Raw genomic sequence first — 19,227 nt, forward strand, 5'->3', positions numbered from 1 at the left:
CTCAGGATTAGGGGGTTAATATGTAGCATGAGTAGGACTTTCTATTGAATACCTAGATAAACTTACTTAAAAAAAAATAAAAAATCATCATATGCCTAAACTCCCCCACCTCCCAAACCCCACTGATTAAGCACAGCTGAAGCCCAGATTGCACAAGAATTGGGCCTCTTTTTAGCCTGGAGTGCCACATCTTTTTGGACTTGTGATGCTACAACCCAGTTGACAAAGGATGATCACTTTAGATTGAGAGTGAATTTGTGCTCAAAATGTTTATAAAGATGACAGATGGTTTCTGATTTGAATGTATTACAAGTATAAATTTTGTTTTGAAAAATTTTGTAAGTGTGATTCTCTTTCATTTGATGTGAATACTAAAATTGTTAGAATTACATTTAATGGTTTATGTGTATAGTATGCTTGTAGAATTATGAAATAGGCTTATTATGATGTAATTTGCAGAAGAGGGAGTGAATGTGTCTTATGTTCTTTTTGCCCTGTATTTTATGACAACTTTATGAAATTTTTTCTATATTATTTTCCTAGGAGTCATGGAGGTCATCCTAGGGTCACCAAGACAGATGCAAGTTCTAATACTGATCCTTTTGTATGCAACATAACAGATCTAACAGATGAGATTCATAGTCTCTGCAATGTAAGTATTATTTTGTTATCAAGTTCTCGTTCTTTTTCACATTCACAGTCGTTGTTCCTACGTGGAACAAATCCTGTAGCGCCAACGAAACCAGAGACAAAAACCAAAGGTTGTCAAACAAGGAATCTGTCAATGAGGTGGAAGCTTCTCAGTAAGAAAGGAAAGGAACTACAGTGTAGCCAAGATTTTAAAGAAGAAAATAATGGAGAGAGACTGTGAACAAAATAGGTGAATGGCAGATGAAAAGGTAGATCACTCTGAACAGTGGAGGAGATTGAGAATCTGAAATGTTTCAAGGATGAGGTTAATTGTAGTAAAGGTAGTAGTACTATGATGGTTTAGTCTTAACAGAAGTGAGGGTCTTGTAGAGGTATGCTTGAAGAATAAGAAGGTAAAGAAGACTGGATTGAAGAATTGACTAGGCATGTCACAAATGTCAAGGTTTTACTTTTGAGAAAGTATTGTAAATTTTACTAAGACATGTTTGGATAGTTTAGCTGGTGTAACACATGATTATACTATAGAAATGTGAGTGAAAGGAAAATGGCATAAAAAATATGACATTTATTAAATTCAAATTCAAAGTTTAGCAAACTATAGAAAAAAAATAAATACAGATTGGTAAAGTGTGAGACCTGGACTGAGGACCAGTTAGTGGGATACAACTTAAGATATTGTGTGTACCCACCTACTTCATTCTCTCATATCTATCAACGTACTAAGTTATTTTGTTCCGACACGTAATGCACACCCTCGGTCCTTTACATAAGGAATGACTTACGGCGTAGCTGGAATTACAGCCGTTGAATCTTGAACAAGGTGGTTAGGCAGTAACTACCGTGGGGCAGGCTAGGCTGCCCGGATGTAAACACTCCACTTTGCTTTCGGCCGTCTTCCAATGAAGATGTGTGTTTGTGAGTTCCGGCTGACTGGTCGTTGATCTTTTTTCCCGGTGGGATCCTTTTGGTTTATTTTTGTTTTTTAAATAAATGTGTATATACGGTGTTTGCTATTAATACTAAACAAATGTGTGTCCTTGTTTTTCAATTAATATACAAACCCACTTTTTGTGATAACCTAACCACCCCCCTCTACTTGTGTTAAGAGTCGGTGGCAAAGATACACCAACATATTATTTACATTCTTTCGCCCTTTAACACTGGTTCAGACCGGCATGAGGACGAGAGAGTATTTAACGAGAGGATGAGACATGTATTTAATGTGTGTGATATTGATCCTGTAACGAGACATGTATTCATCCGGAAATTACGCTTACGCTTGGGAATTACCGAGGGAACTTCAAAGGTTTGTCTTTGTTTTGTTTTTATGGTAATTTCTCTTCTCCTCTTCGTCCTTTCACTTATTATCGGAAGAAGGTAAACGAACGGATGTATGGCTTTGATGTGGGGGATCTCCTCTCACTTCGGAGGTTGGTGCCCTTGGATGCGTGAGGAGTATCCTCATTACTTAAATAATTTCTTCCTTATTTTGCAGACTGACAGTGGTGATTGTGTTTACAGCAGTATTGGTTGGATAGCTCTTCGTATTGGTTATCCTAACCTTGGATTTGTACCTGTGACTCATAGCATGTTGCGATATTGATCCTCGAGTGAGTGTACTGATCCCCTGCTGGTAGTCATATTCTTTTACCATACTACCACCGAGTTATGTCACTGGACGAAGCTGTCGCGGCCCCGTGATGTTTATCTACTCCTGATGGTAGAAGTCTGGCAGAATTGGAGGAACCGAAGAGGAAGAGAGCTCATCAACTGTCGTCATCCTCCTCTTCGAGATCATCATATTTTCTTGCCTCCACCCCTTCGACTTTTAAGGCTTTGCCGTAGAAAAGAAAGTGGTCCCCCCCCCTAAGAAGTCTCGTTACGGGACTTCTAAGGGTCTGTCTCGCTCCAGTGAGACAGGTAGGTCTTCCGCTGGTCCTCCGTTCCTCAGGGAAGAAGAAGACGACCATGGAAGTACCAGCCACCGCTGGTACCTCTCCCGGTTCCAGAGGTTCCACCTCCGGACCGGGAACCGTCTCGGCTGCTCACTTGCGAGCGTCACAGAGTGTACAGTTACCTACGGGTGAACGTGCAGCCAGGGTCCAGACTGCTGAGTACGCTAACCGTGTCAGGACTCAGGCACGGAGCGGAAGATGGTAGGAGTCGCTTGGGTGACTCTCGCCAGACCGGCGCTCGCTCTCACAGCGATCGTCTGGTACCCAGAGTTGACGTGACGTTCCTGCAGGTCCATGCGCGCAGAGACCGGTGGAGGCGGGCCATCCAGCCCTCTTTTGGTTAATTTCTTTCTTTCAGAGAGGTTTCGGCCTCAGCGAGGACTTGGAAGAGTTGGAGGATGGTATCGGCTGTCTCCTGTCAGGTGCACGCTCACCCCCACCCAGACGACGGTCGCATTCGCGTGACCGACCAGTCTCGGTGGTGGCAGACGCTTCACCTGCCAGGTAAGAGTTTCGTAACCCTCCTTGAGGGAGTGTTCTCTCCACTGCTGCTCCCACAGGTCCCTCCGGACAGTTGCAGTTGGGCCGTGTTGCTACCGCAACTGCCCCAACTCTGTCCTGGATGGAGGACCTGTCGGTTGTCCTGAGGGAACTGGCGAAGAGGAAGTCCAGGAAGAAAAGGAAGGTGTTATCATCTTATTCTACTGCCTTTCCCCTTCGAATTCCAAGGTCCCCCCAATCCGAGGAAGAAGAAGGTGGCCTCGCCCCCCCCCTCCCAAAGGAGTCTCGCACAGAGAATTCTAAGGGTCTGTCTCGCTCCGGTGAAACACATGGGTCTTCCGCTGGTCCTCCCGTTCCTCCGGGAACGGAGCCTGTCTCTCCTTCCCCAGGGAAGAAGACGGGGTTACTGTAGGGGGTACCGGCACCTCTGCTCCCGGTTCCAGAGGTTCCACCTCCGGACCGGGAACCGTCTTGGCTGCTCGCTTGTGAGAGTCACCGAGTGTACGGTCACCTACAGGTGATCATCACCGTGGGTTGGTGATCACCTGCAGTCCTCCCAGCCTACCGGTTCTGCTGGTAGGCAGGGGAGGAGCGCTCGTAGCAGCTCCCCTGATGCAAGAGACCGACGCTCCGTCCTTGGTCCAGCGCTTCTCCGCAAGAAGACCGCTGGTCCAGACCTGCAGCTCGATCGCCACCGGGGGTTGGTGATCGCCTGCAGTCCTCGCAGCCTACTGGTTCTGCTAGTAGGCAGGGTAGGAGCGTCAGGTCTCCCTCACCTGTCTCTTCAACCTTCCCAGGTTACACCAGGAGGAACAGGCAAGCAGGAGTGACTGTGATGAATGCACTTCTCATGGTCTGGCCACGAGCCTGGTTCGGTGTTGGGACCAACAGATCCTCGCTCAAGTGGTTGGAGGAGATCGTGGCAGCTGGCGAGGACAACGACGCTTCCCAGACTCTTGGAGTGACCATCACTGCTGTTCACGTGATGGTCCCGCTGGACCACGCACTCAGAGACCGGGGTGGGCTCCCCCTTTGATCCTCTTGAGAGGTTTCGACCTCAACGAGGACTGGGACACGTCGGAGGACGGAATCGGCTCTCTCCTGTCAGGTGCACGCTCAGCTCCATCCAGACGACGGTCACGGTGGCGGCAGACGTTTAGCCTACAGTTCGAGTTTCGTACCCTCCTTGGGAAAATGTTTTTCTCCAGACGGTAACGTTTTCCTAGACTCGGAGTGCGGTGATGGCTGCCCGTGCTCACTTCTCCGACTGCTAGTTCTGCTGGGAAGGCGAGCAAGACCGTCCAGTCTTCCTCCCCCATTCCCTCTCTCCCTATGACTGCGATGGGAAGGGGAGGGATCCTGCAGAGCGTTCTTTGTAGGATTCCGCGTCTGGTACTAGCGTTCCTGGAGGGACCTTCGGGTCCTACCGGACGTAAGTCTCCGTCCTTGAGGAAGGATCTTGCCCTATCCTCGATTTCTATGGGAATCAGGAGGACCACCACCCGATGATCGTCTTGACTGAATTCGGGGGTTTCGCCGGTCGCTTTTGAATTCTTCGGAGTTTCTAGCACTCTCCGAGTGTTCTGGTCTTCTACGATCTGCAAACACTTGGGCGAAACCATGGTCCAGAGTGGGCGAGACGAGAATCCCAGATAATTGTTACTACAATAATCGGGAATCTCGCCGATGCCCGAATTCCTGGAATTTCTAGTGTTCGAAGGAAGTACTGCTGCTGAAGGAAGAATATCTCGGGAGGAGCTCAACCTGGATGGACCTGACGGTCCATCGCCTCAGTAGGCAGCCAACCTTGGGATAGAGAAGAATGGGTGGGAACATCCAGTTCGGCTTGAACTATCATCTTCGGTATCCTGGTATCACCATAGAAGTCTTCCTTCGGGAAAAACTCACAGCCTTCGCTTTCTTCTTTAGAGAATGAAGGGGTTGGCTTCCAGTCCTTATTTTTGTTCCTCGAATGGAAGAGAATTCTTTAGGCTGGAGTTCTATGTACAGGAACCTACAAATATACTATGTATTTTGCCCTCGCGACATGCTTCTGTTATCAGTTGAATTGTCCGAGGTGTAGGCACATACCGTAGTTAACTCTACAGGTTGTGACCGAGACGAATAGTATCTTCTTAATTGAACTGCAACTCAGGACTACCCTGCAAACCTCCCAGGAGTTACCAGTTTCAATTTTGAGATATTTGTGGTATTGTTACAACAACACCACTGCGTTTGCATTCACCAAAATCCATTTTGGTTAAAATGCAAATGCTCGAGCGAATTTTTTTCGCGCTCGATGGTTCTAGCCGAACACATTCCTTCTTGGAATGGATTACCTGGCAACTCAGGATGATGAGTGAGTGAGAGCTAGCGGTGTATGGGCTGCCTGCCAGCCCTGCCTGCCGCAGCCCAGTACCAGCTGGCTCTCCGAGATAGTACGGTTGGATATTGTCTCTCTCCTCTGCGAAGATTGACTATCGAACCGAATCTCTGCCCGGCAATCACAGACTTAGGTCTCTGGTTGGCTGGAATTCTCGCATACGTGTATGGCCATCTCTACTGCATTGCCTTTGCCATGGCGAGAATTTTCAGACAGATATATCTCACTAGACTCATTATCATCTTTCTGTTTACCGCACGGTAACAGAAGTCTGTAGCCTAGTCTCCCGCTGCATCGCACCTGCTGCTGTGATGACGCGGAATGATTTCTTTCAGACATTTGAGTTTGTCTTCTAAATACATCTCATATTCGTAGGTGTGCAATTGTTCTTTGTCCACCCCGAATTGTAGATGAATAACGAAAGACATCGCCTGTTCCCCGCCATGCCAGCTATTCCTAGTATATATGATGTCCTCCCTGATCCAGCCCATGAGAACAGTTCTTCAGCAGTACAATCCCTGTGTTTTCATTACTGAGAAGTGCTCCGACTTCTCACCGAACAGCGTTTTCAGTCCTCTGTAAAACAACAGGGATTAAGCCGTCTTCACGGGTTGGTGTCACCGGCGGGACTTTTCTACGTTCAGAATCTTGAGAGTTAACTTCTCTCGATTCAGCTGTGAAGACGTAGGTCTGCATTCACCTATCACCTTCGTCTTCAACGGCACATAGTATTGTTTCTCCTTAGTTGAGATTCAACTACTATGAGAACTTCTGTCTTGCCATCAAGGACCTCGGTCTCTAGAAGGTAATTGCCTTACATCTGATGGGCACATGCCTTGAGAGAATCATCATCTCGCCTTCCAGCATCGGTGGCAACAAGATGGACGATTTGTATGGTCTCTCGGCATAACCCTTCAAAAGGCGAGTGTCACGTGACTACACCTCGGATGCATGACGGCTCGCCTCACACAACCGAACGCAGTCAGTCGGCAGCTGTCGAAGCGTCCGAGACCGTCACGAGCTACGCTGTGGACTTTGTATCGGTTGATCCAGATCAGTTATTACTTTGTTCTACTGGCGTGTTCCAGTACCCATAAGTATTGACACCCACCATGGAGTGTCGGTGTCTTTATCCACCGCGGAGACGACGAGACTGTGAAAGACTTCGCTGCAGTGGGATACGAGACCGCGAGAGACTTCGCTGCAGTGGGATACGAGACCGCGAGAGACTTGGCTGCAGTGGGATATGAGACCGCGAGAGACTTCGCTGCAGATGGATAGACCAGCGGATGGGTACTGGACATCACTCCGAAGAATATGTCGGACAGGAAGATGGATAGGTCATTGCGACCATATCTTTCTTTACCTTCGGGACTGCCCACAGGTCCTTGGAACCTCATTTCCCTGGACCAGTGGTGGATGCTTGCAAGATGTGTTTGCTTACCCAGCTCCTTCAAGAGGACAAGTTGTATCTCGTCCATGGTGTGCAGTTCTAGAGGTAAGAAGGATGCGAGAGTGACTGGCTCTCCCCCTTCCACGCCTCGTCTCTCCATTCCTCGTCCTTCGGGTTAAGGATAGGACTCGAACTCACACTGGCTGGTCGGACGATTGATGCGGTAAGCTTACACATAGAGCATCCTTTTTATGTTTATCAGAATCATAGAAGCAATCCCGCTCCTTCCTCTAGCAAGGGGAGGAAGGAGACTGACAATAATGCAAACCCTTCCCAGAACTTTGCATTAATGTCCCCAACGCCAAATATTCTTCACAGCCCTTTTTCGGATGAGTCATGATCCTTCACTCATTTCGAAAAGGCCCATTAGTCTGACTCTTGATCATGCAGCTCCTGTACTCCAATCAAGTTGTCAGAGGCACTGGGCACTCTCCAGCCAGTTCTAGAGGCTAAAGGCTAACTCAGATTCCTCCCACCAATCAGTGAGTCTTTCTTATGTAAAGGACTGAGGGTTTGAGGGTTTGTATTACGTGTCAGAACAAATCACAATTGCCGTAAATTGTATTTGTCCTAACTATACAAACCTGAGGTCCTTTACATATATGCCCACCTCATGCCAGCCCTCAATCTGAACCTGGGCCGAAAGGCAAAGTGGAGTGTTTACATCCGGGCAGCCTAGCCTGCCCCACGGTAGTTACTGCTTAACCACCTTGTTCAAGATTCAACGGCCGTAATTCCAGCTACGCCGTAAGTAATTCCTTATGTAAAGGACTTCAGGTTTGTATAGTTAGGAAAAATAGAATTTATGACAAATTGTGATTTTTTCTCCATTTTGGCCCCTTAATGTTTATATAGGAAGACAGATGATAGATGCAAAAATTAGAACTAAGGTTGAGCACTACTATACTTAATCCATCAGTATTCTTTATGGATAGTTTGTAATGTATATTTATCACAGGTAGCTTGAGATTTTTGTGGAATTGAAAGTAGGATGAAGGGGTCTAAAAGTGTAGTATTGTTTAGTTCATTTGAAAAGTAGACCTGGAACTTGTATAGATTTTCAGGCATTGAGGAGACAGCGAATAATTTTATCTTCAAAGTACAAATATTAATAATTCTTATTCCAAAGTACAAATATTAATAATTCATGCAATTTTCTTCTTGATTAGGTGGAAATTTTTTTATTGTGGGTGCTTTATTTCAGGGCAGACTGTTTGGATGAAATACTGGAAGATGACGATTACCTAGGACTGTTTGCTGGAGCCTTTTCTATCTACAATGATAAATTGTACCAGTTTTTCAGCAAGCAAAGCTGTGTGAATTCAGGGGCCCTGGTAAGGAATAGAAGGGTTTTCTTTCCTGTCTCAGAAGTGTAAGCAAAAGCAGCATGAAGTAAAATATTTTAGGACTAAATAATGAAATTTAATGTAGCTGGGTAGTACAGTATTCATAACTTTTGAAACATGTCATTAATGCATATTTGGCTGAAGTGAGTAGCTTTGGGTTTGAAATATTACTGAGTGTGTGGATATGCATAAATATTGCACTGGGTAGACTTGGGAAGCACACCAGTTCTTATGCTCGGTTACTGGGGCTTGCCAGCCTAAAAATACAGAAGTCATTGGAGTCTTGAGAATCTGTTGCTTGCTTTGCTGCCACATTAACTCCTGTAGTAAATCCTGCACAAGGAAGAAGTACAATAGTATTTAGGGTGAGCTGTGTGGGAGATTGTGGATGACCCTTGAGAATTTGGCGAGTCAGCACTGAAAGCTGCTTTGGAAGAATAAAATGTCAGGTTGGAGAAAAATTGAGAAGGCGTGAGTAAGATGCAGCATCTACAAACTTACTAATTCATTCAGACAACAAACGCAAACTTACTAATTCATTCAGACAACAAACAGACATGTCAGTAGCTCTTGCAAATTGAAATGTAGTGCCTGACACTAGGTGAACAAAAACAAGAGGTGACAATACAATAATTTGTATTTGTTAACAGATGGAAATACAGTAGTACCTCAGACTTCAAACTTAATCTATTTCAGAAGGCTGTTTGAAATGCAATTTGTTTGAAATATGAAACAGATATCCCCATAAGAAGTAAAGGGAATCAGGATCATTTGTTCCAGCCAACCCAAAAAGTACCCTTTTTTCACAATTTTTTATTAATGTGTTCAAAAGTTAAATTAAGAATGTAAAGTAACAAAACATTATCATATGAAGTAAAATTTTAGATAGATTTTTTTTTTGTGTACGAATTACAAGCTGTTGGGTGAAAATGACGCATTGTTCTGCTGGGAGGTGGGACGAGAGATGGGAACCTGTTAAGGAAACTGAAATGGTCGCAATAGGGAAAGGTTGATAACAAAAGCAATTTTATTCACATCTTACAAAGATAATCAAAGGAATTGATAGTGTGTGTGTCCGATTGTGTTTTTGAGAGAGAGAGAGAGAGAGAGAGAGAGAGAGAGAGAGAGAGAGAGAGAGAGAGAGAGAGAGCGAGAGATAGAGAGAGAGAGAGAGGAGGAGAGAGAAGAGAGAGAGAGAGAGAGAGAGAGAGAGAGGAGAGAGAGAGAGAGTAATCACCGTGTTGACGTGTTTACACTTGGATCTTGAGTGCATAGAGAGATTAATTATGCCACAATACATCAACTTACTGTTGGCATACAGCAGAATTGAAAATAAACCTGAGGACTTTGCAAACAAATAAGTAATAAATAAAGATTGCAAGAAAATGAAAGATAGATTAAATAATTTTTCACAAGGAAGTCTTTTAAACAAACTTAGTGGGCTGCCAAGGAAAATTCTGACGAACTAAAACAGTTGAATCACATTTGATGGTAAATGTGTACTAGACAGTCATCTGAGCAGCTATTTGGTCTTTCGTTTGAATGCTGACTTACCTATAAAACCAATCTTTAACAGTAGGTAAGTATCCAAATAAATTTCATTATGAAAATTTTTTTTTGGTGATCATACAGTTGTATAAATAGTACTGCATATTGTCACAATGTATTCTGATATTTCAGGCATCTATAAACAAAGTTAAGCAGCTTTTCAGTGAATTGTACATGGAAGACAAATTGCGCTCTTCAGGTGAGGTATGTGTAATAATTTTTAGTTTTATTGTAGTGTCTTACCGAACAATTATAGAGCCGTGATTTCCATGAGCGCAGGATACTAAATTCAAATTTAGCGCGTCGGCGTCGCCAACACTGGTGGTGATGACGTCATCTCCCTCCACTCGCGGGAGAACCAGGTACAACTGCCCAGGTGAATCCAATTCTTTTCCTGCCGGCGTCCGGTGAACATCGGTGGTCGGTGCGGTTGGATGACTTTGCTTCGCTTTTTTTCTTGTGGAATTGATCTTCGGAATTGGTGAAGTACTCTTTTTTGGCGTTGTTGTTTATTTTGCTTTTTATTTAGGCGTTGCCATGTCGGATTCTAGTCCGTCGGGAGTTAGGTTTTGCATCTCAGGATGTAAAAACTAGATTATCCAAGTTAGAATATGATTCTCACACTAAATGTGTTAAGTGTAGGGGCGGGGACAGGTTTGTTCAGCAGATCGAACATGAACGAGTGTAGTGATTGGACTGATTCTCAATGGAAGTTTTTTAGTTCATACTCTGAGAAATTAGCTAAAGACAGAATTAGAAAAGCAGCGCTTAGGGAAAGTAGACTTAGCTCTGCTTCGTCTTGCGATGCTTCTGTTCCTTCTGTTTCTCCTCAAATTGTTTTGTCTCCTTTAACTACACCTCCTATTCCTCCTACTAATCCCACTTCTCCGGCTTCCCGTGTAGTTTCTTCCGACACCATTGCCAGTCTGGAATCGAGTTAGATCAGAAATTTTTGGTACTAGTGAATACGGTTTTGCAACTTGGTAATTCAGTTAAGACGTTTTTGGAGAAAGCGGCTTCAGGTAAGAGTGTAGTTGAGGGTGCGTCTGTCTGTCCTGACACGTCTCCTAGACAAAGGTCACTGTCCAGCTCCCCCGCACCGGGGAGAAGACATACCGGAAGTCCAAGGGAGTCGATCGTTGATTTGCCCACAGACAGGCGCCATCTCTCTTGTTGAGCCTGTTGCGCCTCAACAGGGCTCGGTTAAGCGTTGGAAAGGTGTTGCGGTTAGACGCCTTTCGAATGATTCAAGCGATTCGTCTCCGGTCGCGCGGCGCTCTTGGCGAGATTCGCCCGTTTCGCGTCCCTTAAAAGAGGCGTTCAGGCGCCGATTCTTCGCCTCCTCCAGTCAAGCGGTATAAGGAGCCTGAGAGTAGGGTTGCGTCCGCGGCCGTTACGCTCGTTCGTTCGCCTCAATCTGTGCCTTTTTCGGCTCCATCTACTAGTAGAGATTGTGGTTTTAGCGCTGTAGCTAGCAGTTCTAAGGGTGTTTCTTTAGGCGCTTTTTCGTCTGTTACGCCTGATGCGCCTGTTTCGCCTCGAATTTCGGCGGCTCAGAGCGAGGCGCAAGTAGTTTTTCCGACTCCTGCTGAACATTTAGGCTCTTCCAAGCCTACGTTAACTGTTTTTGATTCGTCTCTGGCGCCTTTGCGCAAGCAGTTAGAGATGTTAACCAACTGGATGAATGAGTCCAAGGGTGGTTCGAAACCTTCAGATCCGGTTGTAGTTCCGTCTACTTCTTCGGCGGTATCGGAGAATGAAGAAGAAGTAGAGGAGGAGGATTCTCATCACCTCTCGTGTTATTCACGTCCTTAGATTTCTTCTGGTATCTTATCCAGATTATTTTGAGAAAGCGGCTCCGCGCTCCCCAACTTCGACTTTTTTGATGAGGAGGAAAACTTCAGACCCTCTCCTCCCAAAACTTGTTCTATCTAAAGCGGTTAGACATTCGTTGCAAAGAGACTGAAAAATGGATGTCTATGAAAAGAGACTTAGGGAAGGCTCTTTTTGCTTACCCTCCCTCTAAGTTGCTTCGTAAGAGGTATAGGTTTTATGTAACTGGGGAAGCTCCTTCTCTGGGAGTTTCTTTCTGCCTCCTCCCAGGGAGACTTCTCCAGTTTAATCGATCCTCTAGAAGATCTGCTTTCGCCGCAGCGAAAGTTTTCTTTACAGCGCCTGAGTTGGACCACGTTGTAAAGAATCAATTTAAACTTTTGGAAGTCTTTAGCTTCCTTGATTGGACTATTGGCGCTTTAGCGGCCAAGATCGAAGATTGTCCTTCTCTTTCTCAGGAGTTAGCGGAGGATTGGATTGGTGTTCTGTCCTGTGCGGACAAATCCATTAGGGATGGATGTGATGAGTTAGCTTCGCTCATCGCCTTTGGTACCCTTAAGAAAAGGCAACTTTGGTGCTCCTTTGCTTCTAAAAGGGTTACTTCCCAACAGAAGTCTGCTCTCTTGTTTGCTCCGTTTGTGAAGATAACCTCTTTCCAGACGATGTAGTGTTGTCAATTTCGTCTGCGCTAGATAAGAAATCTACTTCGGATTTACTGGCACAATCTACTAAGAGACCTAAAGCTCCTGTGGAGACTGTTCCTTCGGTTTCTCCTCTGGCCCAAGTGCCTTTTCGAGGGAGAAAACCCAAGCGCTTCTTCGGCCGAAGTCGAATTTGCGACCTCAGTCTAAGGCCTTGGCCAAGGTTAACAAACCTTCCAAATGAAAGCTCGGTTCTTCATGCACCATTGGAGGGAGCCAGGCTGGCTATGTTTTGGGAGGAATGGGGAAAACAGAGAGCAGAAGCCTGGGTAGTGCAAGTACTCAAGTTCGGCTATCGTATTCCTCTCGTTTCACCTCCCTCGCTCTCACCTGTGCCAATTCCACCTTCCAGGCATACTCTCCGGGCTCAGACAAATTTCTGGCGCTAGCCGCAGAAGTGGAAGCGCTTGAAGCGAGTAGAACAGATAGAAGGGGATTTTCCTCCAGGCTTTTACAATCGCCTTTTTGTAGTTCCCAAGTCATCAGGGGGCTGGAGGCTGGTTTTGGATGTGAGCGCCCTGAACTTGCATGTCCAGAAAACAAAATTTCATATGGAGACCACTCGGTCGGTTCTGGAGTCCATCAGACAGGGGGATTGGATGGTCTCTCTGGACATGCAAGACGCTTATTTTCACATTCCGATACATCGCGAATCTCGGAAGTACCTGAGGTTCATGTTCTACCAAGGCAAGGTGTTTCAGTTTCGGGCGCTTTGCTTCGGACTAGCGACCGCTCCTCAAGTTTTCACCAGGGTTCTATCCCCGATAGGAAGCTGGCTGCATATATTAGGAGTAAGAATCTCCCTCTATCTGGACGATTGGCTTCTCCGGTCGGAATCAGAGAGTCGGTGCATGAAGACCTAGGAACAACTCTGGATCTTGCCAGAAAGTTAGGAATTCTGGTCAACAAACAGAAGTCCCAGTTGGTTCCATCTCAGAGCATCCTTTATTTGGGGATGATTCTGAATGCTCAAGCTTTTCGGGCTTTTCTGTCCCCGTAGAGGGTTCAAGGCTGTCTGGAGACAGTTCAGGAGTTCTTGGACAAAAAGGTAAGTTTCTGCCAATCAGTGGATGAGGCTCCTGGCAAATTGACGTCAGTGGAGAAATTTGTGACGTTGGGAAGACTGCACATGAGACCTCTGCAGTTTTTCCTGAGAGCCTCTTGGTGCAGGAAGACACAACAGACTCTATTACCTTTCCTGTCACAGAGCAAATAAAAGAGGACCTAAGGTGGTGGCTCTCTCGACAAGGTTGGAAGAAGGGTTAGATTTACGACCCATCCTCCCGAACCTACAGTTCTTTTCCGACGCATCGGACACAGGTTGGGGAGCCCTACTGGGAAATCAACGGACTTCAGGAGCTTGGTCGGAGAAGGAGAAGAAGTTCCACATAAATGTAAAGGAAACTGTTAGCAATTTTCTTGGGGCTCAGACAGTTTTCGGAGTTTAGTAGAAGGTCGAGTAGTGGCAGTGCATTCCGACAACTCCAACGGCTCTCTCGTACGTGCGGAAACAGGGGGGGACTCAGTCTTTCTCTCTGTACGAAGTAGCCAAGGATCTCCTCCTGTTGGTCAAACGAAGCGAAGGTTCAGCTAGTCCCGAGATTTGTTCCGGAAAGATGAACGTTCTGGCGGGACGAGTAAGTCGTCAACAGCAAGTGTTACCTCTGGAGTGGACTTTGGACAACAAGATTTGTCAGAAACTTTGGCGCCTTTGGGGACGACCGTCAATAGACCTGTTCGCGACATCAAGGAACAACCGTCTTCCTCTCTTTTGTTCTCCAGTCCCAGATCCTCTAGCTTGGTCGGTGGACGCAATGCTGTTGGATTGGTCGGGTCTGGAAGCTTTATGCATTCCCTCCGTTCGGTCTAATAAGAGAGGTGCTGAACAAGTTCATGTCGCACAGCAATGTAACACTAACGTTAATCGCTCCCTTTTGGCCCAGGAAAGAGTGGTTCCCGGACCTTCTCCAGTTGTTAGTAGACTTCCCCAGACTTCTTCCTCCAGAGAAGTGGCTTCTCAAACAACCGCACTTCAAGAGGTTCCACCAAAACTTGTCCGCTCTAGCTCTGCACAGGTTCAGACTGTCCGGAATCTTGTCAGAGCAAAAGGATTTTCAAGAAGAGCTGCAGAAGCTATCGCTCGTTGTAGGAGAGAGTCTTCTAACAAACTCTATCAAGGGAAGTGGAGAATCTTCAGAGAGTGGTGTAGAAGTGCTAAAGCTCCTACTTCTGCGACCGCTTTAACAGAAATAGCAGATTTTCTTCTATTTCTTAGGAACTCTAAGAAACTGGCTCCTTCGACGATCAGAGGATATAGAGCCATGCTCTCTTCGGTTTTTCGACATCGAGGTTTGGATATTTCCTCCAATTCAGATCTGTCGGACCTCATTAGGTCTTTCGAAACCACTAAGCTCCCGCAAGATACAGTGACTTGGAACTTAGATGTGGTGCTTAAGTTCCTCATGGGCCACCGTTTGAGCCTTTGAAGTCGGCTTCACTCAGGAACTTGACTAAGAACGGCACTTTTTCTTATTGCACTAGCTTCTGCTTAAGCGTGTCAGCCCGAATTGCACGCTATAGACAAAAGAGTCGGTTTCTCTCAAGGCAATGCTGTATTTTCGGTATCTTTGACCTTTCTAGCAAAAATGAGAATCCTTCTAATCCTTGGCCGAGGAGTTTTGTGGTAAGGAACTTATCTGATTTGGTTGGACATGAGGAGGAAGAAAGGCTCTTATGTCCAGTCAAGGGCTATTAAGCAGTATCTGTTTGCCACTAAGGGTATTAGAGGACAATCTTCTAAGCTCTGGACCTCGGATTCAAAATCCCTCTCGTCCTCTTTCTAAGAATGCTAGTATCGTTCTTTATTAGAGAGCTTATCAGGGAAGCTCACTCGCAGTCCGAGAACGCACTCTTTCCGTTCTGAGAGTTAAAGCTCACGAGGTTAGAGCAGTGGCAACTTCTTTAGCATTCAGAAAGAATTATCTTTAGCTTCGATTCTTCAGAGCACGTTCTGGGGAGTCGAATTCGGTTTTTGCGAGTCATTATCTCAAAGAGATAGAAACGGTTTTCGAGAATTGTAAAACGTTAGGTCCGGTGGCGGTTTCTGGCATGGTGTTGGGAGAAACGGCACAGGGGTCGTCACCTCTATGCTAACTTTTCACCTTGAATAGGTTGTCGAGTTCAAGGGAAGCTGGGGGTACTGAGTACCTGTGATACTCACCAGTCTGTTAGGTCAGATTTTACAATGGTTGGGTATATATGTTTTTAAATCTGGTGTTGGTGACAAATGTTTTGTATGATTGAATTTCTGGTCTTAGCCCAGGGCAAGGGCAATCTTTGTGGTTACTATCCTCCGTCAGTCAGCCTTGACTCGCTTGAACTACGGAAGGATTCCACTCCTGTAGAGGCTAACTTTGGTCAAATTCCAATTTCTCTACAATAGTAAGAAGAGCACCGACCAGAGGCAGTAAACAGTCTGCTGTAGCTCTCTTACAAGGTAAGGTACAACAGACACCTTGAGTGTTTACTGGTATTGCAATAAATGTAACCATTTAAAATACTAGTGGTCCACCCCTGAATCCCACCCCTTCCCCATAAATGTGTAATCAGCTCTATAATTGTTCGGTAAGACACTACAATAAAAATGAATTTTTCATTATTAAAATGAAGTTTTATTGTATACTTACCGAACAATTATGATTATACCCACCCTCCTCCCCTTAGGTGGACGGACGGGCAGAAAGAATTGGATTCACCTGGGCAGTTGTACCTGGTTCTCCCGCGAGTGGAGGGAGATGACGTCATCACCACCAGTGTTGGCGACGCCGACGCGCTAAATTTGAATTTAGTATCCTGCCGCTCGTGGAAACTCACGGCTCTATAATTGTTCGGTAAGTATACAATAAACTTCATTTTAATAATGAAAATTTCATTTTTCTTTGTAATGTTTATGGAATCTGCTTTTTATTTTGTCTAAAAAACACATGTGATAATGTATTTTTAATAAAAAATTAACATTACATCATCCTGAATGTTATTACTAACGTACTCGCACCACCATGATAATTTCTGAAAGGTCGCCAAAAGATAAGTGTTTCTATGAGTGCAACCATAACTGGATGTTTACATATTCTCAGCTGGGCTCGCATACATAAAAGCTGATTTCATTGCTATTGAATTATTTCTGGAATATGCCAATAATATTTGTTAAGTGTAATAATGGTTTTACTATCTTCATTATCAGTTTATTTAATAATATGATTCTTTTCATGTATGTTAGCAGTTATTGCACCGAAGCCAAGGCTAGCCTACCTATAAACATCACTTAGAATCAGGGTTTGATTTTTATAATGGTAGTATAAGACAACCCCAATTTTTAAGGGTGAATTTTATGATATAAAGGTCTTATTATACATGAAAGGAAGATTTTGAAGAGGCAAGAATGAATGTTGGTGAGTTGCTGTCAATGTATGTGTGCAGGTTGGAAACATTAGCTAGGAAAAAGTTTAGGGACGAAGGGATAAATGAGTGTAAGGAGTTAGTGCGAAAGTTGTTGGCGACTGTACCAGAGAGTGTATACGAGTTTATGAATCTAAAACGTAAGGAGAAAAGGCGGTGGACGAATAAAAGATTAACATGGAATGACTTGTTCATGCGCGAACAAACCTTTGGTCTAAACAATAGGATCATTTCTAGCACCTAGCTGGATCTGGTTAAAAAGCAGATGAAAGCAAGGAATCTTGTGATATCTGGCAACACGTGTAGATCGGGTGAAGAGTGGTCAAGGACCGCTCATCTACGCCAGTGTTTTCTTTAACCGCCTGGGTGAGAGTTGTGTTTACCTCTCTTGGCCTTTTCCCGGTTCATTGCCCGTTTCGTTTCCTCTAGTGTGTATGTGTTTTTACTTGGTATTATAGCTGCTTCTGCTCCTCCTCGGCGTCAGCGTATGTGCCCCGCAGTTCTTGGTTTTCCGTGTTGCCAACTTTTGGCTTTGGCAGAGACCGACCCTCACATCACATGCAGTAGGTGTCGTTCAAATTTTTGTACTATTAGGAATCTCTGCATGGAATGCTGGGCATGGCCTAAGGAGCAGTAGAAGAAGTTTTATGGCGAGAGGGAACATCGGAGAGTCTCGACTCTTCCTACTTGGGAGGGCTTTGCTCCTATTCCCAATGTTTCGTCTTTCACAGTAGTCAACCCCCATAGTAGCGTTGTCCCCGCATCTCCTTCCTTTTCTTCCATTGATTCGTCGATGGAAGTATCGGGAAGTCGCCAGGGTATTATTTTTAATGTAGCCCCCTCTTCCTCAGGAGCTTTTTCGCTTCCCGAGAAGGGTGAGGTTTTTTCATCATTCTCTTCTCTTCCAGTGTCGGAGGCGTCCAAAATGGCGGCGATTTGGAAGACGATTGGGCTAGGGGGTTCCCCGTCCTTGGAGTGGTTGCACCCCCCCTTCCCGGTCTGGCCAGGCCATCCCCCCTCCTCCTGGCCTTGTCTTCGTGGGTAGCAGCAGTCGACCATCTTGTATTGCTCCGCCAGTGTCTGCCCCCGCTTTGATGAGTGACGCTGCGGTGTCAGCCCTGTTGATGACATCATGGGGTCCATCTTTGTGTTTCCTCGGCCAGTGGCGTCTTTCCCCCTTGCACAGAGGGAAAGCTGTGACGTCACTCTCATCGATGACGTCTCTCCCAGTCATCTTCTCTGATCCGCCTTGCATAGCCGTGATGTCATCTCTGCCGCCCTGTTCACATCATCTCCCTTCCTTGTCTTCGGAGCCTTCTCTGGCACATCAGTCTAAGGTCATATGCCAGGCAGTGCTTCAGAGGTTGGGCTCTGTATTATGGTTCCTCTGTCTTTGGAAGTGAGAGAAGACCTTCGTTGGTGGTTGGACGACCAGAATCTGTTGAAGGGTGTCCTTCTGCTTTCTCTCCCACCAGACTTCCTTCTGTTCTCGGACGCCTCCCTCGCAGGTTGGGGCGCGCACTTAGGCGGCCTCATCGCTTCAGGCATTTGGAGTTTGGAGGACAAGCAGCAACATATCAATGTCTTGGAGTTGAAGGTGGCTTTCCTGGGTCTGAAGGAGTTTTGGGGGAAGGTAGAGGGTCATTCTGTCGTTCTCATGTTGGACAACACCACAGTGGTAGCCTATGTGAACAAACAGGGAGGCCCTGGTTTCTCAGCAACTTCACGCCTTGACCGTCGAGCTTCACCAGTGGGCAATCAGAAATTCGGTAGAGCTCTCAGCCAGGTATATCCTAGGGAAATGGAACGTGGTCACAGACAATCTCAGTCACCGGGATCAGATCCTAGGCACAGAGTGGTCCCTTCATCAAGTGGTGGCAGACAAGTCCAGATTTGGGGGAGACCCATGCTGGACCTTTTCGCGACACGCTTCAACAGGAAGTTGAAGGTGTTCTGTTCTGTGGTTCCAGATCCTTTAGCATTGGCAGAGGACGCATTCCAGCATCCCTGGGACAACCTGGAGGTGTATGCCTTCACTCTGTTTTGTTTGATCCGCCAGGTTCTAAACAGGCTGATGAGTTCACAGGGTCTCAGAATGACTTTGGTAGCCCCTCTGTGGCCTCAGGCAGAATGGTTCCCAGATATGCTGTCGTTGTTGTCAAAGGTTCCGAGGAGATTCTCCCTTGGCGGCATCTTCTGTGTCAGCCCCATGCAGAAAGGTTCCACCAGTCAGTAGAATCCCTGTCTCTTCACGGTTGGAGGCTATCAACTATCTCCCCCGAGAGAGAGGCTTTTCTCAGAAATCAGCTGGGCACATGTCCAGCAGTCTTAGGATGTCAACCTCCGCAGTTTACCAAGGCAATCTACTGTGATTGGTGTCGTAAAAGGGGTTTTTCTC

At 45.8% G+C, this 19,227-nt stretch overlaps 1 protein-coding gene across 2 annotated transcripts in view; it reads left to right on the forward strand.

Annotated features, from left to right (window-relative positions):
* Nucleotides 1–19,227, forward strand: part of LOC135226411 (uncharacterized) — a 55,708-nt gene that overhangs the window by 19,035 nt on the left and 17,446 nt on the right. Inside the window, exons 4-6 of one of the 2 annotated variants that reach the window (XM_064265934.1) lie at nucleotides 544–656; nucleotides 8,153–8,277; nucleotides 9,970–10,041. In XM_064265934.1, the coding sequence (XP_064122004.1) occupies nucleotides 544–656; nucleotides 8,153–8,277; nucleotides 9,970–10,041 (310 nt within the window). The remainder of the gene's footprint in view (nucleotides 1–543; nucleotides 657–8,152; nucleotides 8,278–9,969; nucleotides 10,042–19,227) is intronic. The other variant, XM_064265935.1, reaches the window with a different exon arrangement.

Source organism: Macrobrachium nipponense, chromosome 14 (genome assembly GCF_015104395.2).
Source record: "Macrobrachium nipponense isolate FS-2020 chromosome 14, ASM1510439v2, whole genome shotgun sequence".
Taxonomy (NCBI): domain Eukaryota; kingdom Metazoa; phylum Arthropoda; class Malacostraca; order Decapoda; family Palaemonidae; genus Macrobrachium; species Macrobrachium nipponense.